The sequence below is a fragment of the Oncorhynchus masou genome, unplaced genomic scaffold, assembly GCF_036934945.1.
Source record: "Oncorhynchus masou masou isolate Uvic2021 unplaced genomic scaffold, UVic_Omas_1.1 unplaced_scaffold_2308, whole genome shotgun sequence".
Lineage (NCBI taxonomy): Eukaryota > Metazoa > Chordata > Actinopteri > Salmoniformes > Salmonidae > Oncorhynchus > Oncorhynchus masou.
Genome location: NW_027008774.1, coordinates 13,933 through 41,668, shown reverse-complemented (window position 1 = coordinate 41,668; position 27,736 = coordinate 13,933). Strand labels below are relative to the sequence as shown.

General features: G+C 43.1%; 1 protein-coding gene across 1 annotated transcript; it reads right to left on the bottom strand.

Annotated features, from left to right (window-relative positions):
• Nucleotides 1–17,274: 17,274 nt before the first annotated feature.
• Nucleotides 17,275–26,532, bottom strand: LOC135533272 (CD276 antigen-like). The gene is made up of 4 exons (XM_064960673.1): nt 26,298–26,532; nt 19,198–19,551; nt 18,660–18,965; nt 17,275–18,063 (listed from the first exon to the last, which is right to left on the bottom strand). Exons 1-4 carry the CDS (start codon nt 26,530–26,532, stop codon nt 17,612–17,614), a joined length of 1,347 nt encoding a protein of 448 aa, XP_064816745.1. The 3' UTR covers nt 17,275–17,611.
• Between the last annotated feature and the right edge of the window lie 1,204 nt (nt 26,533–27,736).

The following is a 27,736-nucleotide window of genomic DNA, read 5'->3' as shown; positions in this document are numbered from 1 at the left end:
GTCAATGCTCACCACAACAAAGTAACTGTTACCATCTGTTGTTAAAAAAAGTAGATTTGTTAGAAGGGAAAGTAGAGTCAAATATGCATATACTGGGTGGGCGTGGGGACAAACAAGACAACAAGGTTTGGAAGATGAACCTAAATCAGGTAGAAAACAGATTGAGACAACAACAAAAAATGAAAATATTGTCTCTACCGGAAGATAAGTGAAAAGGGGACCTTTCCAGCTTGGTGATCAAGCTGATATTGGAGGGGCTTGGCATGGATGTATCACTGGAGGATCTGGAGCGATGCCATCAGATCGCTGCCAAGCAAACTAATGCTAAATACCATAGCAGTGGAATCTATACGCTGTGGAACTATCAGAACAAAGTCAACATTCTGAGGGTACATTGGGGATCCACTGTACAGGTAACAGTTACTGTTATATAGATCCACTGTACAGGTAACAGTTACTGGAGATAAAAGTCCGGGGCAAGTCCATTAGATCCGTCTAGTACCTGTATGCTAGGCTGAGGAAAAAACGCCAGCAATTCATTACGATCAGACATTCAGTGGAGCATAAAGAAATCAGGTCTCAACTCCAGTTCCCGGCAGTACTGTGTGTATGGAATAGAACACAGAGAATGGAGTTCAAAAGCGCCGATGAAGCCCTGAACAAGCTGCAGGAAACATTTCCAGTTGAAAGACAGCCCAGTGCCCAGAGAAGAGGCAGAAGTGAAGGAAACAGATAAGCACAATAGGCAACATACTGTACAGTGATGCCCCCAGTAGCGGTATGTGAGTAAAAGCACTGTGGAAGCCAAGCCAAGAAAAAAACTTACATATTACAACCAATGTGTTGTGATAATTAATTGTTTGCTCAATAACCTGTTAGTTCATATGCCTTGACACGGTGAAATATAGGTCTAAGACTGAGACAATAAAAGACACAGTGGCAGAATAAATTCACCCACATCTTTGTTTCATCACAAAACCGGAGAGAAACATCTGTCCGGTGGAGACCACAAAGCATAGTGCATGTAACAAACAGTTAACATGACATAAGATAATAGTCTAAATGTTTGGAAGTTCAGGAATTTAGCTTTAAAGCAGCAAAAATATATCTCTACCCCATGACAAAATGTATAGGATTGCAGGAAACGTGCTTTAGGACTGCAACGTTCTCTTTACACCCTGTGGCAAAATGTGTAGGATTGCAGGAAATTAACTTTAAACCAAAACAATCTATCCCAGCTTTCAAGAGTGATTGGGGCGGCAGCCTAGTGGTTAGAGTGATGGTCCAGCTAACGAAAAGTTGCTGGATCAAATCGCCGACACGGTGAAAATCTGTTATCCTGCCTCTGAACAAGGCACTGTTCCTCGTTAGGCTGTCATTGTAAATAATAATTTGTTCTCAGTTAACTGACTTACCTAGTAAGATGAAATGAAAGAGTGGGGCCACAGAAATAGTTTGCTTGTTATGTGGTCAAAAGGCTAGGGCCCTGTGGGAGACCCACCAGCGTATTTCTGTCAGTTCATGATGGGGCCCAAATAGATGGGGCCCTATGTGCTCTTGTTTTCACCCCCAAAAAATTATTTCATGTTGACAAAGTTTATGAGGTTTGGGGCTGTGTGCTTTGAGAGTCATTTATTGTTTTGTCGGGGAGGGGACTCTCATCAGTGTGACGTATGTCTCCCTTCTCGATAGGGCATCCGCATTTCTATGCATCGCCCCTGACCTGTGCACAACAGAAAAAGAGAAGCGTTGAAGGGACAAGAACCACCTGGTGACCTGATCGTTTGTGTCCTTTCCCCTGGCCATCCAGACCGGGGGAGCTTGGTCCGTGACCAGGGTGAAGTTGGTACCTAACAGGTAATACTTGACAGTGTCCTACTTCACATCTAGACACTATTTCTCAACAATAGAGTACTTTTTTCCTCTAGGTATCAGCTTTCAGCTGATGTACATGATGGGGTACTCCTCCCCATCTAGTATCTGGGACAGAACGGCCCATAGTCCCGAATCACATGCATCCATCTGGACCACCATCGGCACCTTGAAATCGGGTGTTATGAGAATCGGGTGGGAGCACAGCGCTTCCTTCAGTCGGCTGAACGCCGCTTCTGTCTCGTCCGTACATTTCACTGTTTTCGGGAGGCGGGCCGTGGTTAGATCGGTGTGGGGGGAAGCTATAGCTGCAAAGCTGGGCATAAACTGGCTATAGTATTGATAAGGGAATTTATATGTTTAAAGTAATGACTAAAGGATTCCACCCTGAAATCATATAATTGTATGAAATGTGTTGAGTCATAATTCCATAATATGTGTGACTAGACCATTGTGATACTATGTAGTGATGTGAGAGTTGAGAGAACAGTCTCTGAATAAAGAACCAACCTTTTGCAGAAATCTGGAACTTTGCCTAATTCTAATTAACCCTAGCTTTACAACCTAGGGGGAATTGGTCAAAGCTATAGTGATTGTTAACATCATTGGGATTGAAAATTCTCGTGACAAGTTTCTTGCCAGTCCCAGGAAGGACTTGACTTATGTCTTGGTGCGTGGAACAGGCCAGTCACGTAATGCGTGAACCTTCCTCTCCTGGGGCTTGACGGTCCCCCGTCTGAAATAATACCCAGGTACTCCACCTCCTCGAACACTAGTTTGCATTTCTTGGGGTTTGCGGTCAACCCGGCTTGTCTGAGCCTGGAGGCGTGTCAGGGGCTCTTCCCAACCTTGGCTGTGAATGATGATATCATCCAAATCTGCCGCTGCGAACTGCTGGTGGGGTCAAAGTACTTTGTTGATCAGTCGCTGGAATGTGGGCGGGTCCCCAATGGAGACCGAACTGGAGCACCCGGTACTGATACAATCCGTATGGTGTTGAAAATGCCGTCTACTCCCAGGAGGAGGCTGCCAACGGTACCTGCCAATATCCTTTGGTCAGGTCAAGGGTGCTGATGTAGCGGGCCGTTCCCAATCGGTCGATGAGCTCGTCCACCCTCGGCATGGGATATGCGTCGAACATGCTTATGTCGTTCACACCCCGGAAATCATTACAGAAGGACAGGCTACCGTCCGGTTTGGGCACGAACTCGATGAGGCTGAAATATGCACGGTGAGACTCTTCAATAACCCCCATCCTCAGCATATCCTCCACTTCCTGTTTCACAGCCTTCCTTCGGGCCTCCCGAATCCGACATGGCCTCTTTCGTACCGTTTCCCCAGGCCGGCTTCTCGGGGGGTCGAGGTCCTCATTGCTCGGGACCACCACTGGTGCCGTTGGCGTCCTGGGTCCCAACCATGGCACGGCCAAAGCTGTCCTCTCGTGCTACTTCTTCAACGGGTTCACTTGGTAAATCTGTTGGGGTTTCCGTGGTTGGATTAGAATCGGCATTGTAATCATTGGCCAGAATGAAAAATTAAGTCCAACTCCCTATCTCCATCTGTGGCTAATTTAGGAAAGGGTACATTTTACTAGCCAACGGAGGACAACAGTACAACTAGATGCAGCAATTCAAGTTTTTTCTGTCAATGATATTTGGCTTTTGCTGGCATTCCTTGTCACTTTTCTTTTGTTGGTGCGCCAGGACCAATCACAGTCGAGCTCACTCAGTTGATATCAATGCTGATTTGTTATTATTTTTATCAAGGGAGTCCAAATGCTCGCTGGCTTCCCTTGCAGTCAATGCTAACAGCGGCAAAAATATCATACTATTTTTGACCAGAAAGCCTTGGATAGATGGGCTACACATACAGAGGGGCACTGTTTCGTTCGTTCGGATGCTTTCTCCAGTGAGATATATATTCAGACACTGGCGAATTGAAGGAAAATTATGAAACAGAGAGACGAAAGATAAAATAATTTATGTTTTTTTTTTTTTTTTTTTTCGGGGGATGCCCAGCTTCCCTTGGCATCCATGAATACACGCCACTGGATGCCCAAGATCAGCTTATTGTATACTGAGACAATATTCCTTCCTCCTCCCCCAATACAATATAGACTCCACAATTAACTGTTCTTCTCTTGGAAGTAACGATAGAATTAGCCGATGCCAATGAGATACATGGACACTGACAAAACAATATAAAAGAGGAAATATAGCTTGTAAGTCAATAATTGTTCTTTGAAAGTTTGTGTGTGTGTGGGCGAGGGGGTGTATGTGTCTGTGCATATGAATTGGAGAGTGACAGAGGGTGAATATGAATATGTGGAGGAGGATGTGTGGAGGCATAGGGGATATGATGTGTGTGAATGAAGGAAAATATATGAGTAAATCGATGTATAGATGGGTGTAAATGTGCTTGAGAATTAAGAATGGTCCTTTGTGACTCACTTGGTAGAGCACAGTGCTTGTAAAGCCAAAAGGTCATGGTTTCAATAACAACTTGGGTTACCCCTATGTAAAATGTATGCATGCACGACTGTAAATTGCTTTTGGATTCATGTGATAAATGGCATACACTATAAGAAGAGAGGAGGAAAAAATGGCAGTTGGGATAGCCTGGGTGGGTAAAGGTGCTTGGCTTGGGGGCAAGGATGGGAGAGTTACATTTTTAACAAATTAGAAGTTGATCTTTTAAAGAGGAGATGGCTTGAAAACTATACTGCCACCAACTCTAGTAACAGCAGAGGTGTAGGCCTTCCTTCCTCCTCACCCAATACAATATAGACTCCACAATTAACTGTTCTTCTCTAGGAAGTAACGATAGAATTAGCCGATGCCAATGAGATGTAGGCCTCCTGCTAAATAACCATCCACAATTTCACCTTATATCCCAGCATAATTCCAGGACATTTTATAATGTTGAATTGTACCTTACATTGTGAAAAATACACATTGATTTCATTGTATATGACACCCGAGCAAATCTGTTGTTTTTAGAATAGATCAAACCCACCCTTGCTGTCTCTGCCTGGCCGGTTCCCCTCTTTCCACTGGGATTCTCTGCCTCTAACCCTATTACAGGGGCTGAGTCACTGGCTTACTGGGGCTCTCTAATGCCGTCCCTGGAGGGGGTACGTCACCTGAGTGGGTTGATTCACTGATGTGGTCATCCTGTCTGGGTTGGCGCCCCCCTTGGGTTGTGCCATGGCGGAGATCTTTGCGGGCTATACTCAGCTTTGTCTCAGGATGGTAAGTTGGTGGTTGAAGATATCCCTCTAGTGGTGTGGGGGCTGTGCTTTGGCAAAGTGGGTGGGGTTATATCCTTCCTGTTTGGCCCTGTCCGGGGTGTCCTCGGGTAGGGCCACAGTGTCTCCTGACCCCTCCTGTCTCAGCCTCCAGTATTTATGCTGCAGTAGTTTATGTGTCGGGGGCTGGGGTCAGTTTGTTATATCTGGAGTACTTCTCCTGTCCAATTCGGTGTCCTGTGTGAATCTAAGTGTGCGTTCTCTAATTCTCTCCTTCTCTCTCTCGGAGGACCTGAGCCCTAGGACCATGCCCCAGGACTACCTGACATGATGACTCCTTGCTGTCCCCAGTCCACCGGGCCGTGCTGCTGCTCCAGTTTCAACTGTTCTACCTTATTATTATTCGACCATGCTGGTCATTTATGAACATTTGAACATCTTGGCCATGTTCTGTTATAATCTCCACCCGGCACAGCCGGAAGAGGACTGGCCACCCCACATAGGCTCTCTCTAATTCTCTTTCTTTCTCTCTCTCGGAGGACCTGAGCCCTAGGACCATGCCCCAGGACTACCTGACATGATGACTCCTTGCTGCCCCAGTCCACCTGGCCGTGCTGCTGCTCCAGTTTCAACTGTTCTGCCTTATTATTATTCGACCATGCTGGTCATTTATGAACATTTGAACATCTTGGCCATGTTCTGTTATAATCTCTACCCGGCACAGCCAGAAGAGGACTGGCCACCCCACATAGCCTGGTTCCTCTCTAGGTTTCTTCCTAGGTTTTGGCAGGGAGTTTTTCTAAACACCGTGCATCTACACCTGCATTGCTTGCTGTTTGGGGTTTTAGGCTGGGTTTCTGTACAGCACTTTGAGATATCAGCTGATGTACGAAGGGCTATATAAATCAATTTGATTTGATTTGATCAAATCCAGAAAGGAAATATTATTTTAGCAGGTGACCTAAATCATACATTCAATGAGATTGACAGATGTTATTTCTATAAATAATTTAAAGGACACCTGGAGATTATTATTCACAACTGCAAAATACTACTCTATTTTTTTCCCTCAAAGTAAGAAAAGCTATTCAAGAATTGACAAAATGTGTTTTTCCAAAAATACACTTAATCATTTCCTGGATGAAAAAATTAATGATATAGTGATGTCGGATCATTCTCCAGTAACATGCTTAATTAAACCAATCGAAAATACACTTAACAGAATTTAGAGAATGAACCGAGGGCATCTTGTGGACCCAAAATGTATTAAATACGTTGGGACGGCAGGGTAGCCTATTGGTTAGAGTGTTGGACTAGTAACCAAAAGGTTGCAAGTTCAAACCCCCAAGCTGACAAGGTACAAATCATCCAGTGAATGTACAGAGACAGTGAGGCCTACTCACTTCAGTTACACTGCTTGTAAACTGTAATTACAAAGATTTAAATCAGATTTAGACGAGACCATTTCACCTCAACTAGAGTAGCTGCATTGCAGAATGTCTTTCTAGTGTATCAGGTCACATGACAAATGTGTAAATATCACAGTTCAGACAGTTGTGAAAGCAAGTACAGCTCAAACCCAACTGAGCACAGACACCGCCCCCTAGTGGATAGGCTCAGTAAACCAAAATTCTTTTTGAAATACTTAGCAGCATGGCACATTAAGAATATCCTATTTAAATGAGGTCCATAAATGTCTATGTTTTGTCTTTGAGCATGTTAGATTAGAAGTTTCCAGGAGATAACTAAATAGGGGCAGGGTAGCCTAGTGGTTAGAGTGCTGGACTAGTAACCGAAAGGTTGCAAGTTCAAACCCCCGAGCTGACAAGGTACAAATCTGTCATTCTGCCCCTGAACAGGCAGTTAACCCAATGTTCCTAGGCTGTCATTGAAAATAAGAATTTGTTCTTAACTGACTTGCCTAGTAAAATAAGGGTAAAATTTAAAAAAATAAACATTTCAAACCTTTACCATTACAAATGTAGACGTAGAGGACAGAGAAAAGCCAACCCCCGACATAATTTGGGATGCCTTTAAGTCGTACATTAATGATCAACTCAGGGACGCACATTCTGAAATTGCATTTTTGTCCCTCCCCAGTTTAATCATTAAAATATAATACAAAACGATGCTAAAGGACCATGCTGTTGCCTCCGAGTGGAGGCTGTTTGGAGTGTTTATTCAACAGGATATCATTTTTTTAAATAATTAATTAATTAATTTTAATTTAAAAAAAAAACATTTGTCCTCTCCACATCTAAAATCAAATTTGAATCACTATAAACAGAGATTACCCGCTCAGAAATATTAGATACTGTTAAAAAATTAGCACGGAGAGTAACAACCACCCAAAAGTCTCACAAATGAGGATCTGACAGAACAATGTGAGGGCCTTAGTGTGACACTGCACTATAAAGAACACTCAGACTTTGATGGCAGAGAGCTTGCACAGGAACTGAAGAACTTGACTGACTTGCCACCGAAGACCATAACCCTGGTTGACCTGCTGATATTTATACACGAAAGGGAGCTCTCAGAAATGTATCCAAATTTGTGAACTGCTCTCAGAATATGCCTTACTCTTCTAGTGAACGTAGCTGAAGCGGAGAGGAGCTTTTCAACGCTTTTCATCAAATCCTACCTGAGGTCCACCATGTCACAGGAACGCCTTAGTGGCCTTTCTGTCATCAGTATTAACCATGTAATTGCTGGGCAGATTTCATATGATGATGCAATTGATGACTAGGCATCAAGGAAGGCAAGAAAGGTCAGGGTTTAGATGGCAGTTGTGAAATTTAGTTTGTGTGTTTAATGTTTGAAGTGCAATAATGTAATAATCAGGTTCTCGTCTTAATGAGTGTGTTATTCTATTTGTGTATTTGTGTGATACAGGATTTGTGCAATGTAGTTTTATTTGTGTTTTTTTGTTAGCAATATGGTAATAGTGTAACACTCAGTGTTTGATCTCAAGTCTAGTTCTGTGATCTCAACGTGATCAAGTGACACGGACATGAATAACCAGAGGCAGTAATGACATGTTCAGCTCCATGCCCTGCCTAGGCTTTATACTGTTAGACAGATAGCATGAATGATGACCAGGGACAATGCGATTCTGTATTACAAGACTTGAATGTTTAATCACCGAGTACTACAACTTAGGGACTGACAAAACACGCCAATCCTGAGACTGACCTCCATTACCCAATAGCCTCTGCTCTTCTCCCAACCTCTAGAATAGCATATCAAAATAAAAGACACATGGTGTTCACACAATAAAGGTCCCGCAAATAGTTTACTCATTAATTGATAAATGATTCACAATGATTAAGTCAGTAAGATAATCATTCAACAGAAACATAGTCAAGGGGTCTGAGTACTTTCACAATACTCTGTGTAACAGAAACATACAGGTAACTAGTTTACATTCTATCACATCTCATTCTATAATTACTACAGGTAACTTGTTTACATTCTATCACACCTCATTCTATAACGACTACAGGTAACTAGTTTACGTTCTATCACATCACATTCTATAACGACTACAGGTAACTTGTTTACATTCTATCACACCTCATGCTATAAAGACTACAGGTAACTAGTTTACGTTCTATCACATCTCATTCTATAACGACTACAGGTAACTTGTTTACATTCTATCACATCTCATTCTATAACGACTACAGGTAACTAGTTTACGTTCTATCACATCTCATTCTATAACGACTACAGGTAACTTGTTTACATTCTATCACATCTCATTCTATAACGACTACAGGTAACTAGTTTACGTTCTATCACATCTCATTCTATAACGACTACAGGTAACTTGTTTACATTCTATCACACCTCATGCTATAAAGACTACAGGTAACTAGTTTACGTTCTATCACATCTCATTCTATAACGACTACAGGTAACTAGTTTACGTTCTATCACATCTCATTCTATAACGACTACAGGTAACTAGTTGACATTCTATCACATCTCATTCTATAACGACTACAGGTAACTAGTTGACATTCTATCACATCTCATTCTATAATGACTACAGGTAACTGCCAAAATAAAGGAAACACCAACATGGTGTGTTAATAGGGCGTTGGGGGCACCACGAGACACCAGAACAGATTCAATGCACCTTGGCATAGATTCTACAAGTGTCTGGTAGGAGAAGGGAGGGATGCAACACCATCCTTCTATGAGAAATTCCATAATTTAAGTGTTTTGTTGACGGTGGTGGAAAACGCTGGTCTCAGGCGTCGCTCCTGAATCTCCCATAAAGTGTTCAATTGGGTTGAGATCTAGTGACTGAGACACGCAAGCACACACACACACGCACACGCACACTTTAAACCCCCGATGCTCTTTTGAGGCCCCTCTTTCAACGTCACTAAGACCTCTCCTTTTAGCCATGGTAGATAATGGTCAACTGGGTATTCTTTTTTATTTATTAATGACTCTAAGCATGATGGGATGATAATGTTTTAATTAACTCCTGAACAACACTGGTGTGGAAACACCTCTCAATATAATTTTGTTTCCCTCATTTACTTCAGTGTTTCCATTGTATTGACTTGTATTTGTATACAGAGGAATGAATATGCACCAGTTTGAAAGTCATGGTAACCTTGTTAACGTGTAATACCACAGCAGTATGTAACCTAGGTAACCCAGAACTCTAAAGTGAAAATTCTTCACCACATCAACAGTTCACATTGAGAGGGGGGGGGGCACGTAGCCTCGAGGTCAGAGTGTTGGGCCGAAAGGTTGCTGGTTTGAATACTGGTAAAAAAAAAAAAAAATCTGTCGATGTTTGCTCCAGGGGTGCTGTACAAGCAGGATGGAAGAGATATACTAAACTACCAGCAGAGGGCACTGTACTGAACCTTTTTTTTATAGACTATATAGCTGCACTGTATTTTTAATGCTTATGCAATATGTTTAATTTCCTACATTCAATCACAATCTTTCTATCCAGATGTTGTTGTTTTTTTAAATTTCTCGAAATCATCCAATTTTTGTCGGCTTTACTGTAGGAAGTAACTAAATACACCACAATTTTCTCAAATGTCCTCCATGACATTTATCCAGTTTATTCTGCCGATCTGTGAATTTATAGATATATTTGATGTATATTGTAACAATCATTGGTTCACTAATGTTTTTGTTACCACCTTGTACCTCCCTCACACAGGTGAGGCAATTGTAATTATCACTTAGGCACCTGCATATAAAAATGTATATAAAATAATTTTGGCACATCTTTTGATGCTCTGATGAAGGTGTAACTGCTGAAACAAAATCAAATAAAAATATAATTAAATATAATAAAATAAAAAAAGGTGAAATGAGGAGATTATAGAGGTCTAAATGCCATCACAGTGGGGTTTAGTTACCCACTACCTCTCATCGCTACGGAGGTGGAATCATTTCACAGAGCATAGTTCTTCACAAAAACTGGATCTCAAGAGCACGTATAGTCTGGTGCGTATTCGGGATGTAGACGAGTGGAAAACTGCGTTTAGTACCACATCGGGCCACTATGAGTACCTCGTCATGCCGTATGGGTTAAAGAATGCTCCAGCCGTCTTTCAACCCTTTGTTGACGAGATTCTCAGGGACCTGCACGGGCAGGGCGTGGTTGTCTATATCGATGAGATTCCGATCTATTCCACCACCCGCGCCGTGCATGTGTCTCTGGTAAGCAAGGTGCTTGGTAGACTGCTGGAGCATGACCTATACGTCAAGGCTGAGAAGTGTGTGTTCTCCAAATGAGCCGTCTGCTTCCTGGGTTATCCACCTCGGGGGTGGTGATGGAGTGTGTCCGCATTTAGGTAGTGCGTAATTGGCCGACTCCTACCATGGTGAAGGAGGTGCAGTGGTTTTTGGGGTTTGCCAATTACTACCGGAGGTTTATCCAGGGTTTTGGCCAGGTAGCGGCCCCCATTACCTCACTACTGAAGGGGGGCCCGGTGTGTTTGCGGTGGTTGGCAGAGGCAGACAGAGCCTTCAATAGGTTGAAGGCGCTGTTCACGGATGCATCCGTGTTGGCGCACCCGGACCCCTCTCTAGCATTCATAGTGGAGGTGGACGCATCCGAGGCTGGGGTGGCTGCCGTGCTATCACAGCGCTCGGGTACGCCACCAAAACTCCGCCCCTGCGCTTTCTTTTCAAGGAAGCTCAGTCCAGCGGAGCGTAACTATGATGTGGGGGACTGGGAGTTTTTAGCGGTGGTTAAGGCCCTGAGCGTGTGGAGACACTGGCTTGAGGGGGCTAAGCACCCATTTCTCATCTGGACCGACCACCAGAATCTGAAGTATATTCGGGCAGCTAGGAGGCTGAATCCGCGTCAGGCAAGGTGGGCCATGTTCTTCATCCAATTTAGGTTCACTCTGTCTTGGGATTGGTGGCCCACCTTGGCTAGGGACGTTAGGGTTTATGTCTCTTCCTTTTCGGTGTGTGCCCAGAGTAAGGCTCCTAGGAACCTTCCTAGAGGGAAGTTACAACCCCTCCCCGTTCCACAACGGCCATGGTCTCACTTATCAGTGGATTTCCTGACCGATCTGTCCCAGGGTTGTTCCGGGTTTTGGTCAGTAGATGCCCCCATTGTGCTTTTTGTCCTTATGTTTTTCCCTTGATCCCCATTAATTATTTGCACCTGTGCCTCGTTTCCTCTAATTGTATTTAAACCCTTAGTTTCCTCAGTTCTGTGCTCTGTGTTTGTATGTTAGCACCCTCCCCTAGTGTTCTGTGTACTCTTGTCGATTCCGGGGAACTGTTTTTTGTTTTTGTTTATTTTTTGTGAGTTTCTTTTGAGGTTTTTGTGCTTTTCCTTCCACTTTTGGATTTGCCATTTTTTGTATTTAAGGATGGATTTACACCGTCTTAAGTACCTGTGTCTCCTCCCATTGACTATTCGTGGCTCAGTTGGTTAAGTGACTGTTTCTCACTCCGGAGACCCAGGTTCAAAACCGGGTCCTGACACGATCTCCCCCTGTTTCAGGGGAACACTACGGTTTTGGTGGTTGTGGATTGGTTTTTCAAAGTCCTGCCATCTCCTCCCATTGCCCGGTATCCCTACAGCCCTACAGACTGCGGAGGCATTATTAACCCACGTCTTCCGGCACTACGGGGTGCCGGAGGACATCGTTTCTGATCGGGGTCCCCAGTTCGCGTCCCGGGAGGGTGTTCATGGAGCATCTGGGGGTCTCAGTCAACCTGACCTCCGGTTGTCACCCCGAGAGTAATGGGCAGGTGGAGAGAGTGAACCAGGAGGTGGGTAGGTTTTTGCGGTCGTATTGCCAGGACCGGCCCAGGGAGTAGTCTAGGTACGTCCCCTGGGCGGAGTTGGCCCAAAACTCACTCAAGTCAGTGTCAGATATGACAGAGCACACAGCAATTAAAGCCAGAACTGTTGTGTGAGATCTTATTGTGGAGTGTTTACCCACTCCAACAGTTTGATTAGTGTTGTGTGTCAACTGTACACAATAGGCTCTGATATCAGATATTGTGTATGTCGAGTACTGAACCATTAGACTACATGGAAGTATTGCTCAATACCAGAGACTTTCACAAAGTGAATATAACATCATGTTAAAATCAAATCAGATTCATTATACCTACATTGTTTCAGTGTTGACAGTGAGCACCGACAGGCTGTGGGATCTACACGTAAAGCTGTCCTAGCGGCAGAACCTTGGTCTGTGGATTGAATAAATAGTCATGGAACACAATGATGTTTTTATGAATAGCTGCAGTTTCTCCTCCTGAATTACTGTAAATAGTATAATTACACGGGAATTAGACTATTTATTAGACTATTAAATGAATGTACTGACCCTTCCAGATCCTGTCAACCTCCTTGTGGAGCATCTCTTTGAGTTCTCCTGCCTGAACAAGTCTCTCCTCTGGGTCCAGACTGACACAGTAAGGAGATGCATCAACTGAGCCTTTCTGCAGGGCATTGTAATCCTGAAAACAGGAGGATATTTAGCCACTCTTGGAGGACAACGGAAGTTGATCCTAGAACTGCCTTGTTGTCATGGGGAAAAAACATGTTTCCAATTATAGCCTTCATGAGGGTTAAGGCACAGATGTCCACTTTTGACATTCCTTTTTGTGCAAGAGATGGCAAATATTTGTTGAAACAAAGTGTAAATTCACCTGAAGCAACCTCCCAGGTTCTTCACCCTGCAATACGAGCTCCATCCCAGTGACCTCATCCTCCAAGCTCTTGAATCTCTTCTCCATCTTCTGAACCTCACCCTCTGTTTTCAGCAGCATCTCTTTCTCTTTCTCCTCCATTGAGGCCATCAGTTGTTTCTGCTCCTCTGTGATGGCTGAGATCAGCATGATGAAATTTGTCTGCTGTTCTTGTTTCTGTAGACTGGCAGAGATCTGACAGGAAGAGGTGTTGGAACAAAAAGACACGACACAGTGGATGTTTTCTAGTGTTTGTTTTCTTGCACTTGTTTTAGTTCATCTTCCTCCCAATAACCAGTTTTATATGTTACAAAGGCTTCCTATTACATATGAAATGGCCTCGTAATCATATTCTAGAATAGAATCAGAGGGTTTGTAGATGGAAAGAACTATGTAACCATGACATTTCAATGTGGCTCAACTCATCCACAGTCCTTTTCATATAAATACATTAAACAGTAGCTAGGTTTCCATCCAATTGGCGACACATTCTCATCTTTGCCGACGAGTCGTAATGGGAAAACCACACAACACGTCATCGCTTTGACTCCAAGTTTACTTCGATATTAAGGTTATTATAATCAATATTTGCGCATATAAAAAATGTTTCCACCGATATTTCTAGCATAATTCATTTAACCGACACAAAAAGATCCCACCTTGTCTGAAGCATTTAGTTTTGTCGACATTTGGAAAGTTTACAACAACAAAAAAAACGGTTTCCATCAGGCCTGTCATTAAAACATTTTATCCAACATGTACTTTACTCACTAAAAGGTTGGATGGAAACCTGGTTAGTACCGTAACTTGAATGACTCCATGGTGTTCTTTGCTTTGAGAATCTCCGTCTTTACCGTGCAAACATTGTTCTGTTTGGCAAGCAGCTCTTTCAACAGTCTCTGCTGTAAATGCAGGGCATTTTATTTACACGCACAAAGTTGCACAGAGATACTGCCGTTTAAAGTTACAGTAGACATTATACTCTATAGTAATTATTGGTCATTATTCATACTAATTTCTCTCCTTACCTTGATTTGGGGGATCTGTTCCTCTGCAGGTGTGGTTTTGTGGGTCTTATGACCCAGAGAGTCACATTGAGCGCAGATCAGAGCCTTATCATCCAGGCAGAAAAGAGACAGAGGTTGACCATGATCACCACATAATGTGTTCACATCCCTTGGCTGGGCCAGGTCTTCAACTATAGCTGTACACTTCCCTGTTACGAACGCTATAAAGACAGTAGAAGATCTTACTGGAACGGATCTCGTCCTCTTCTGAGGAGGAGTAGCGAGGAGGATCGGCTGCCTCTGACCAAACACAGAAATCCCAAATTATAGAACAATGAACATAGACAACCCACCCAACTCACGCCCTGACCATACTAAAAGAAAGACATAACAAAGGAACTAAGGTCAGAACGTGACACTTACTGAAGCAAGTATCATTTCGGACATTTCTCGGAATGAGTTTCAAATACAATTTCCCCAAAATATTCAAATATAGAATGACCAAATTTCAATTCACCTACTGCATAGGAAAACATTGAAATAAATATAATGTATTAACTTTTTTAAATATTCTCACCAATATTTATTAAAGAAAAAATCTAAATGTAATCCAAATCTACTCGTAAATGTAACAGGTAGGCACAACAATATTTATTAAAGACAAAATCTAAATGTAATCTAAATCTAAATGTCGTCTAAATCTAAATGTAATCTAAATCTAAGTGTCGTCTAAATCTAAATGTAATCTAAATCTGGTCACAGTTCTGTAACAGCTGTCCCTAATGTTGAACACAGTGAGTTCTGTTTAGCTGTAACGGCGTTCTTCGTTTGTTGAATGAGAGTCGGACCGAAATGCAGCGTGGTGGTTACTCATGTCTTTAATGAAGAAAAACGGAACGATACATGAAATAACTAATAACTACAAAAACAACAAACGGAACGTGAAACCTATTACAGCCAATCTGGTGAACACTACACAGAGACAGGAACAATCACCCACCAAATACACAGTGAAACCCAGGCTACCTAAATACGGTTCCCCATCAGAGACAACAAGAATCACCTGACTCTGATTGAGAACCGCCTCAGGCAGCCAAACCTAAACTAAACACACCCCTAATCAACCACAATCCCAATGCCTACAAAAACCCCAATACGACAACACAATAACATAAACCCATGTCACACCCTGGCCTGACCAACTAATTAACTAAAACACAAAATACTAAGACCAAGGCGTGACATTAGCAGAGTAGGGTATTGGAGGCTGTTTTGTAAATGACATCGCCGATGTCGAGGATTGGTAGGATGGTCAGTTTTACAAGGGTATGTTTGGCAGCATGAGTGAAGGATGCTTTATTGCGAAATAGGAAGCCAATTCTAGATTTAACTTTGGATTGGAGATGATTGATATGGGTCTGGAAGGAGAGTTTACAGTCTAACCAGACACCTAAGTATTTGTAGTTGTCCACGTATTCTAAGTCAGAGTCGATGAGAAAGGCCTGCTCGCTGAAGTGTTTCAGGGAGCGTTTTACAGTGATGAGTGGAGGTCGTTTGACCGCTGACCCATTACGGATGCAGGCAATGAGGGCAAGTTGGTTAGGATGATATCTATGAGGGTGCCCGTGTTTAAGGCTTTGGGGAGGTACCTGGTAGGTTCATTGATAATTTGTGTGAGATTGAGGGCATCAAGCTTAGATTGTAGGATGGCTGGGGTGTTAAGCATGTTCCAGTTTAGGTCGCCTAGCAGCACGAGCTCTGAAGATAGATGGGGCAATCAGTTCACATATGGTGTCCAGAGCACAGCTAGGGGCAGAGGGTGGTCTATAGCAGGCGGCAACGGTGAGAGACTTGTTTTTAGAGAGGTGGATTTTTAAAAGTAGAAGTTCAAATTGTTTGGGTACAGACCTGGATAGTAGGACAGAACTCTGCAGGCTGTCTTTGCAGTAGATTGCAACACTGCCCCCTTTGGCAGTTCTATCTTGTCTGAAAATGTTGTAGTTTGGGATTAAAATTTCAGAATTTATGGTGGTCTTCCTAACCCAGGATTCAGACACAGCTAGAACATCCGGGTTGGCAGAGTGTGCTAAAGCAGTGAATAGAACAAACTTAGGGAGGAGGCTTCGAATGTTAACATGCATGAAACCAAGGCTATTACGGTTACAGAAGTCATCAAAAGAGAGCGCCTGGGGAATAGGAGTGGAGCTAGTCACTGTAGGGCCTGGATTCACCTCTACATCGCCAGAGGAACAGAGGAGGAGTAGGATAAGGGTACGGCTAAAAGCAATAAGAATTGTTCGTCTAGAACGTCTGGAACAGAGAGTAAAAGGAGGTTTCTGGGGGCGATAAAATAGCTTCAAGGTATAATGTACAGACAAAGGTATGGTAGGATGTGAATACAGTGGAGGTAAACCTAGGTATAGAGTGATGAAGAGAGAGATATTGTCTCTAGAAACATCATTGAAACCAGGAGATGTCATCGCATGTGTGGGTGGTGGAACTAATAGGTTGGATAAGGTATAGTGAGCAGGACTAGTGGCTCTACAGTGAAATAAGCCAATAAACACTAACCGGAACAGCAATGGACAAGGCACATTGACATTAAGGAGAGGCATGCTTAATCGAGTGATCAAATGGGTATTATTAAATGTATTTTTAAACGTCATATGTCTTGGTTCCCACTAGGCAGGTTTGTCCACGGTTCTCCACGGTTCAGACCTGGTTGAAAATCACTCATTACTTTCCAAGACATTTGTAAGAAAATATTAGGATTTGTTTTCATTTGAAGTACTTTGAAGTACAGAAGTACTTTAAAATTGTAATGTATTTTTTTTAAATACTCCAGACACATTAGACACACATACTTTCCAGACACATTATTTACCATTATTCTACTGTAGACGTTCAAACGCTGAAAAAACATGCAAATACTTCCAATAGAAGATGTAGATTCCATTGGGATACAGTACACTGATATGTCCAATATATGGACCTGTACATAAAGAAGTGTCAGTCTGCCTCTAGATCGTCTGGTGCCGGCCTTCACCTGGTTCCTGTATAACATTGTTAACTGTAGCTTCAGAATTTCCTCTTTCCATAACCTCGTCAGTCTGCGTCCAACTCAGGATTATACCTGTCTCAAAACTACTTTTGTCCAGTTGCATGTTTACAATGTCATCTACTGTGTTGTTTTTGCTGCAGCACCATTAGCATTGGTAACTGTGGTGCCATCAACTTGATCAAAACTACTATTGACCCAGAGGCTGGCTTGTGATAACCATTAGAATGCTCTGCTCCTCATCACCTCCTGTGGCACCATCTCTGGCTCCTGTGGCACCATCTCTGGCTCCTGTAGCACCACCTCTGGCTCCTGTAGCACCACCTCTGGCTCCTGTAGCACCACCTCTGGCTCCTGTAGCACCACCTCTGGCTCCTGTAGCACCACCTCTGGCTCCTGTAGCACCACCTCTGGCTCCTGTAGCACCACCTCTGGCTCCTGTAGCACCACCTCTGGCTCCTGTAGCACCACCTCTGGCTCCTGTAGCACCATCTCTGGCTCCTGTAGCACCATCTCTGGCTCCTGTAGCACCACCTCTGGCTCCTGTGGCCCCATCTCTGGCTCCTGTAGCACCACCTCTGGCTCCTGTAGCACCAACTCTGGCTCCTGTGGCCCACCTCTGGCTCCTGTGGCACCACCTCTGGCTCCTGTAGCACCACCTCTGGCTCCACAACCTCGATCAACATGGATCAGTGTTTTTAGTTATAATTAACCAGATCAACATGGATCAGTGTTTTTAGTCATAATTAACCAGATCAACATGGATCATTGTTTTTAGTCATAATTAACAATACATCTAACTACTGAATAAAATGTATATAGGGCCAGCTGATTTTCACATACTGGTCACACCTCAAATGTGAAATAATATAGTATTTGAATGTAAATGGAGAACAAATCCTTAGATGTGGCACTGACAGAGTAATTACAGACTGAGACAACTTCATACAGTACTGAATCTGATTTCATTACAATAAGTAAAACATCGGAAATTGTAACTTACATTTTTTGTACACAAAATAAACCCCGAAGCAAAACAGAATGATCAGTACTGTAATGATCAGTACTGTAATGATCAGTACTGTAATGATCACTACTGTAATGAACAGTACTGGAACTGCAATAATGATGGGAGTAAAGCCTTCCTGAACATCACCTGTGAGGAAAAGACAAGATGACTTAAATGTTAATGTTAATGTTATGAGTGATTAAGTTTTCAGTTCATGAATATTAGGCAGTGAGTGGTGGTGTTATGTCCTGTCACATGCACCTGCAGGGTCTGTGTTAATGCTGGGGCTGACGATGGTTGTGTTGCTCACAGTCTCTCTCAGAACGGGGTTGAAGATATGGCAGGTCACCGTCTGATTTTCTGTTATATTCACTTGGCTCCAGGCGCTGTACAGTCCACTTTCAGAATCCAGGGTAATATTGGTCTGTACTTCCCACGGGTCCAGAGTGCGGTTCCCACGGTCCTGGATGGTCCACGTGACCGTTGGTTGTGGGTATCCCCCCTGGGTTGAACACGTGGAATTCATATTTGTCTTGTTCACAGTCACACTGGGTGTCGGGAACCGTGCTGAAAGTGAACAAAATAAATAGAACAAGATGTTAGAAAGGTGCCATAGTAATGTTTGATGATTTCCTACAATGACCGTATTAATGCTGTGAATGATTCACACAGGTGGACATGGAACGGTATCAAACACATCCAATACATGGTTCCCATGTGGTTGATGCTATTCCATTCCAGACATTATTACAAGCTAGCCTCCCCTCGGAAGCCTCCTGTGTTATTAACTCTACCATACCTGCCACAAGTAGGGTAGTGCGACACGGGTGGATATGCTTATCATCCTCGCCAAACAGTGTAGCGAAAGCCCTGTAGACCTTCTGCTTGTCTTCAAGTGTTACGTGGCTGAGTTTGATAGAGATATTCCCAGAACTAATCTCAGACCCAAAGGCTTTAGTTCTGTTTGTGTAAAGGCTATCCTGATGTTGATTCTCTTCTCCTTTGTTGAACGAGTACAACACTCTTTCGGACTCATCTTGCCAGTGGAACCGGAGTCTTGCTGTGTCGATGGCCGTGGATGATTTCAGGTCACAGGACAGGAGAACAGACTCTCCTATAATCCCAGTGACTTCATTCTCACATGCAGCTGGTGCTGAAACGTACCAATATGACAAAGTTACAAACTAAGCTCAGAATTCAACACAGACAATAAACCAATGTCACTGTGTTAGTGAATGTGTGTGGTTTGCGTATAAGAAAGTCTATGCATGGATCAATTAGATTGTGGTGTAACATAGTGAGGGATTGTCGCTTTGCCTTCAGGTCCACATGGAGCCTGATAGTTTCCTGCCCCTTCATGCCCATATCCTTCATGTTAGCAATGGGTTTCCAATCAAATCAAAATCAAATCAAATCAAAAATGGTTAGCAGATGTTAATGCGAGTGTAGCGAAATGCTTGTGCTTCTAGTTCCGACAAGGCAGTGATAACCAACAAGTAATCTAACCTAACAATTTCGCAACAACTACCTTGTACACACAGGTGTAAAGGGATGAAGAATATGTACATAAAGATATATGAATGAGTGATGGTACAGAACGGCATAGGCAAGATGCAGTAGATGGTATCGAGTACAGTATATACATATGAGATGAGTAATGTAGGGTATGTAAACATATAAAAGTGGCATTGTTTAAAGTGGCTAGTGATACATGTATTACATAAAGATGGCAAGATGTGGTAGATGCTATAGAGTACAGTATATACATATGAGATGAGTAATGTAGGGTATGTAAACATTATATTAACCTCTAGGGGGCACTATTTTTATGTTTGGAAAAATAACGATCCCAAAGTAAACGGCCTATTTCTCAGGACCAGGTGCTAGAATATGCATATAATTGACAGACTAGGATAGAAAACACTCTAAAGTTTCCAACACTGTCCAAATTTTGTCTGTGAGTTAAACAGAACTGATATTGCAGGCTAAAACCTGAGGAAAATCCAACCAGGTTGGTTGTCCTCACGGTCTGCAAAATAAGGCTAAAAGAAACGACAGCCACATGCAAATCACAACCACATTTATTATCTGACATCTATGATTCATTCATTAATATAACCAGAGCCTTGAGTTTCTGTTTGAAAGTGTGTGTTAAAGCCGAGAGAATGAATCATTGATTCGATGTCCACGAGGTGACCAAGAGGAGACAACTTAATCTTTAGACAAGCTAAAACCCTTTCCTTCCTTCCTAAAACAATGAATGAAATACAAATATTGAAGTAGAGGAGACGTACTAAACAACAAAAAATACCAACACCAGTGTAGACATTCCACGATGCAAAGAGAATAATTGAAATACCTTGAATAGAGATTGAGACTAAATTAAATATCTTGAATATTGTCGCTTCACAAGTTTAAAAAATAATAGTTACAAGCCAGACAGGAAGTGGGTGGACACTCCTACTTTTTCTTTTTTTCATGAGACGTTCCGAGTCCAGGAGAAATAATGCTGCTGATGTAACCGGGATTATAAAATGATAACAAACTATGGCAATCTGGAGGCAGAAGAAACACACACCTGGTTAGGTGGCTAGGTATACCCTAGGCTAGGTATACCCTAATGAAGACAGCTAGGCTCTGCTGGCTAGGTATACCCTAATGAAGACAGCTAGGTATACCCTAATGAAGACAGCTAGGCTCTGCTGGCTAGGTATACCCTAATGAAGACAGCTAGGTATACCCTAATGAAGACAGCTAGGCTCTGCTGGCTAGGTATACCCTAATGAAGACAGCTAGGTGTACCCTAATGAAGACAGCTAGGTGTACCCTAATGAAGACAGCTAGGCTCTCTGGCTAGGTATACCCTAATGAAGACAGCTAGGTATACCCTAATGAAGACAGCTAGGCTCTGCTGGTTAGGTATACCCTAATGAAGACAGCTAGGCTCTGCTGGCTAGGTATACCCTAATGAAGACAGCTAGGCTCTGCTGGCTAGGTATACCCTAATGAAGACAGCTAGGCTCTGCTGGTACGGTATACCCTAATGAAGACAGCTAGGCTCTGCTGGCTAGGTATACCCTAATGAAGACAGCTAGGCTCTGCTGGTTAGGTATACCCTAATGAAGACAGCTAGGCTCTGCTGGTTAGGTATACCCTAATGAAGACAGCTAGTAGGTATACCCTAATGAAGACAGCTAGGATCTCTGGATAGGTATACCCTAATGAAGACAGCTAGGCTCTGCTGGCTAGGTATACCCTAATGAAGACAGCTAGGCTCTCTGGCTAGGTATACCCAAATGAAGACAGCTAGGCTCTCTGGCTAGGTATACCCTAATGAAGACAGCTAGGCTCTCTGGCTAGGTATACCCTAATGAAGACAGCTAGGCTCTGCTGACTAGGTATACCCTAATGAAGACAGCTAGGCTCTCTGGCTAGGTATACCCTAATGAAGACAGCTAGGCTCTGCTGGCTAGGTATACCCTAATGAAGACAGCTAGGCTCTGCTGGTTAGGTATACCCTAATGAAGACAGCTAGGCTCTGCTGGTTAGGTATACCCAAATGAAGACAGCTAGGCTCTCTGGCTAGGTATACCCTAATGAAGACAGCTAGGCTCTCTGGCTAGGTATACCCTAATGAAGACAGCTAGGCTCTGCTGACTAGGTATACCCTAATGAAGACAGCTAGGCTCTGCTGGCTAGGTATACCCTAATGAAGACAGCTAGGCTCTGCTGGCTAGGTATACCCTAATGAAGACAGCTAGGCTCTGCTGGCTAGGTATACCCTAATGAAGACAGCTAGGCTCTGCTGGCTAGGTATACCCTAATGAATACAGCTAGGCTCTGCTGGCTAGGTATACCCTAATGAAGACAGCTAGGCTCTGCTGGCTAGGTATACCCTAATGAAGACAGCTAGGCTCTGCTGGCTAGGTATACCCTAATGAAGACAGCTAGGCTCTCTGGCTAGGTATACCCTAATGAAGACAGCTAGGCTCTGCTGGCTAGGTATACCCTAATGAAGACAGCTAGGCTCTGCTGGCTAGGTATACCCTAATGAAGACAGCTAGGCTCTGCTGGCTAGGTATACCCTAATGAAGACAGCTAGGCTCTGCTGGTTAGGTATACCCTAATGAAGACAGCTAGGCTCTGCTGGTTAGGTATACCCTAATGAAGACAGCTAGGCTCTGCTGGCTAGGTATACCCTAATGAAGACAGCTAGGCTCTGCTGGCTAGGTATACCCTAATGAAGACAGCTAGGCTCTGCTGGCTAGGTATACCCTAATGAAGACAGCTAGACTCTGCTGGTTAGGTATACCCTAATGAAGACAGCTAGGCTCTGCTGGTTAGGTATACCCTAATGAAGACAGCTAGGCTCTGCTGGCTAGGTATACCCTAATGAAGACAGCTCGGCTCTGCTGGTTAGGTATACCCTAATGAAGACAGCTAGGCTCTGCTGGCTAGGTATACCCTAATGAAGACAGCTAGGCTCTGCTGGCTAGGTATACCCTAATGAAGACAGCTAGACTCTGCTGGTTAGGTATACCCTAATGAAGACAGCTAGGCTCTGCTGGCTAGGTATACCCTAATGAAGACAGCTAGGCTCTGCTGGCTAGGTATACCCTAATGAAGACAGCTAGGCTCTGCTGGCTAGGTATACCCTAATGAAGACAGCTAGACTCTGCTGGTTAGGTATACCCTAATGAAGACAGCTAGGCTCTGCTGGTTAGGTATACCCTAATGAAGACAGCTAGGCTCTGCTGGCTAGGTATACCCTAATGAAGACAGCTAGGCTCTGCTGGTTAGGTATACCCTAATGAAGACAGCTAGGCTCTGCTGGCTAGGTATACCCTAATGAAGACAGCTAGGCTCTGCTGGCTAGGTATACCCTAATGAAGACAGCTAGGCTCTGCTGGTTAGGTATACCCTAATGAAGACAGCTAGGCTCTGCTGGTTAGGTATACCCTAATGAAGAGAGCTAGGCTCTGCTGGTTAGGTATACCCTAATGAAGACAGCTAGGCTCTGCTGGTTAGGTATACCCTAATGAAGACAGCTAGGCTCTGCTGGTACGGTATACCCTAATGAAGACAGCTAGGCTCTCTGGCTAGGTATACCCTAATGAAGACAGCTAGGCTCTGCTGGTTAGGTATACCCTAATGAAGACAGCTAGACTCTGCTGGTTAGGTATACCCTAATGAAGACAGCTAGTCTCTCTGGCTAGGTATACCCTAATGAAGACAGCTAGGCTCTGCTGGTTAGGTATACCCTAATGAAGACAGCTAGGCTCTGCTGGTTAGGTATACCCTAATGAAGACAGCTAGGCTCTGCTGGTTAGGTATACCCTAATGAAGACAGCTAGGCTCTGCTGGTTAGGTATACCCTAATGAAGACAGCTAGGCTCTGCTGGTTAGGTATACCCTAATGAAGACAGCTAGGCTCTGCTGGTTAGGTATACCCTAATGAAGACAGCTAGGCTCTGCTGGTTAGGTATACCCTAATGAAGACAGCTAGGCTCTGCTGGTTAGGTATACCCTAATGAAGACAGCTAGGCTCTGCTGGTTAGGTATACCCTAATGAAGACAGCTAGACTCTGCTGGTTAGGTATACCCTAATGAAGACAGCTAGTCTCTCTGGCTAGGTATACCCTAATGAAGACAGCTAGGCTCTGCTGGCTAGGTATACCCTAATGAAGACAGCTCGGCTCTGCTGATTAGGTATACCCTAATGAAGACAGCTAGGCTCTGCTGGTTAGGTTTACCCTAATGAAGACAGCTAGGCTCTGCTGGCTAGGTATACCCTAATGAAGACAGCTAGTCTCTCTGGCTAGGGATACCCTAATGAAGACAGCTAGTATCTCTGGTTAGGTATACCCTAATGAAGACAGCTCGGCTAGGCTCCTAAGGTATACCCTAATGAAGACAGCTCTGGCTAGGTATACCCTAATGAAGACAGCTAGTATCTCTGGCTAGGGATACCCTAATGAAGACAGCTAGGCTCCCTTGCTAGGTATACCCTAATGAAGACAGCTAGGCTCTCTGGCTAGGAATACCCTAAAGAAGACAGCTAGGCTCTCTGGCTAGGTATACGCTAATGAAGACAGCTAGGCTCTTTGGCTAGGGATACCCTAAAGAAGACAGCTAGGCTCTCTGGCTAGGGATACCCTAAAGTTGTAATCATCTATGCATAGTCACTTTAATAACTCTACCTACCTGTTCAACCGCGCCCCTCAACTAACCGGTGCCCCCGCACATTGACTCTGTACCGGTACCCCCTTGTATATAGCCTCCACATTGACTCTGTACCGGTACCCCCTTGTATATAACCTCCACATTGACTCTGTACCGGTACCCCCTGTATATAGTCTCGCAATTGTTATTTTACTGCTGCTCTTTAATTGCTTGTTATTTTTATTTCTTATATTTAATCGTATTTTAACTGCATTGTTGGTTAGGGGCTTGTAAGTAAGTCAGCATTTCACTGTAAGGCCTGTTGTATTCGGCCTATGTGACTAATAACATTTGGTTTGATTTGATTTGAAATTGTTAACCCAAAGATTATTACCTTCGCCTCGATTTGTCAGTCTCGTCCAGATCCTCATGGTATTTGTAGTTCTATATGATAGCAATTTGTAGTTCTTTATGATAGCTACATTAGCAGCTAATTAGCATTTCATTTTGGAGGGATAAATAAAGGTGAATATATATAAAATAAACGACGCCTTGTCCGAGAGAAATTTACGCAGTTCTCAAAATGTCACGCCAAGGTAAATGTATCAAAAGAGCATAGCTTTATCATATCATAACCCGTCTGGATCTAAACAGTATTGCTGTAGCATAGCCTACTGATATATATACTTGGCATGCTAATGCGGCAGCAGCTTGCATTCAAACAACCGCGCCCTATCCACACAGCCATTATTTTTCGCACATCGTGATCTAAATAATTAAATCATAAAATGTGCCTTTGGTTGTATGTTGTATTTGTAAGTAAAGGCCCAGGTACAGATGAGGAAGCCACGAGGGACACGGCGACAGTGACACGATAGAGAATATAAAACTTACCAGACAACAGTAAAATACTAATTAATATCAGGATGGCCATTGCACTCTGCAGGATGGAAAATAGGGTGGAAATCAGGATGGAAAACAAGTTGGACAATGAAACAACAAAGTAGTTTGGAGATGACCGAATACTGGGCAATATGCTCCTGAGCGAAGGGAAAAAATGAATGAGGCTTCAGACACGATGGAGTACTTCTCTTATTGCACCATTATATCCGGTTCAGTGGTCATTCCGTCACATCCGTATTTACAAAATCCTAACAAACACGTTCAACACAACGCTAGTACCAGTATTTCACCATAACGTGTTGGTCATCGTCTTCGTCAGTCACTGTCTGAGATGCATGACTCACTGTGTCGTGTGTCTGCTGTGTCAAAGCTTTCTGTTTCTAATACAGTCCATTACCACCACGAAGGAGCTAGTCGGGTCACACTACATAAAACATGCTACGAGGATGCAGTACAAAGCAGGTTTTGCTTTGTCAACAGGTCATTACCATCTGCTTGTACTTATGGGACCTCATTTAAAATGATCGAAATACTGGATATTCTTAATGTGCCATGCTGCTACATGTTTCAAAATACATCCACTAGGGGGCGGTGTCTGAGCTCCATTGGGTTTGAGCTGTACTTGCTTTCACAACTGTCTGAACTGTGATATTTACACATTTGTCATGTGACCTGATACACTAGAAAGACATCCTGCAATGCAGCTACTCTAGTTGAGGTGAAATGGTCTCGTCTACTGGTCTAAATCTGATTTAAATCTTTGTAATTACAGCAGTGTAACTGAAGTGAGTAGGCCTCACTGTCTCTGTACATTCACTGGATGGTAGAACTCACAGGCTGGTATGACGATAAAGTTACTCTGGGTCTCATTGAGGATGGGGTTGTAGATACTGCAGGTTAGATTCTGTCCCTCTGTCACATTCACTCGGCTGCTGATGTTGTAGTTTCCTGTTACAGGATCCTGGGTCGTCTTGGTGACAGCCTCGTGACGCTCCAGAGTACGGTTATGGGTCCTCCATGTCACCTGGTGTTCAGGGAAGCCTCCGTGGGTGGTGCACACAAGCGTCATGTCTGTGAAGTTTAATGTCATTGGAGAACTGTCACTCTGATGTATCAAACTTGGCCTCACAGAGATGCGTGAACAAATTACGCAACAATGACTTACTTATTTCATTTATTTCATAAACAAAGTTATGCAAAAACCCAATTCCCAGTCTATTTTGTAACAACAATATAATGGAATCAAATGTAATTAATTAGAAAATTATAGTTTCCCAAATTATATATTTGTTTACAAGTGCATAGAGGCCGATCTGATGATATGTGGCTGCTGTGTTAAACTATTTTGCACACATTTTTGTTTAACCTTTGATAGACAACTTTTGCAATCAATCAAATGCATTTATAAAGCCCTTTTTTACATCGGCAGATGTCACAAAGTGCTGTACAGAAACCCAGCCTAAAACCACAAACAGAAAACAATGCAGATGTAGAAAGCACTCGGCCCTCTTTCTAATCTTCTCTACTTCTGCATATTTTTAATAGTGAATGTTACCAGATTTTTAACCAAAACCTAATAAAGGGAACCTTACGTGAACAAATTTCACAACAATGACTTACTTATTCACTTTATTTCATAATGTCATGCAAATTCCAATTCTCTAATCTATTTTGTAACAACAATGTCATGGAATCAAATGTAATTAATTAGAAAGTTATAGTTTGCACTCTTCCAGACTTCAAACTATCCTCTTTCTTAACATATATGTTAGATATCATATAGCATAAAAGATGTGTGTCACAGCCGTCATCAGAAGAGGACCAAGGTGCAGCTTGGTGAGCGTACCATATTATTTTATTGTAAAAATGACACCAACAAAACAACACACCCGTGAAGCTAAACGCTACAGAGCCAACCAACAAAGACAACTTCCCACAAAGACAGATGGGGGAAAAGGGTTACCTAAGTATGGTTCTCAATCAGAGACAACGATAGACAGCTGTCCCTGATTGAGAACCCTACCCGGCCAAACATAGAAATAAAAATAATAGAACATAGAATACCCACCCCAAATCACACCATGACCAAACCAAATAGAGACATAAAAAGAATCTCTAAGGTCAGGGTGTGACAATATGACTGAATATAGAAATCAACACATCTCTTGTGCTACAGCATGCGTTCCTTCCCTGTCCTGTTGTGGTATTTAAAAAAATATTCTACTTGTCTACAGTCATGTCCATTTATGTAGAATTGTATGACATGCATATAT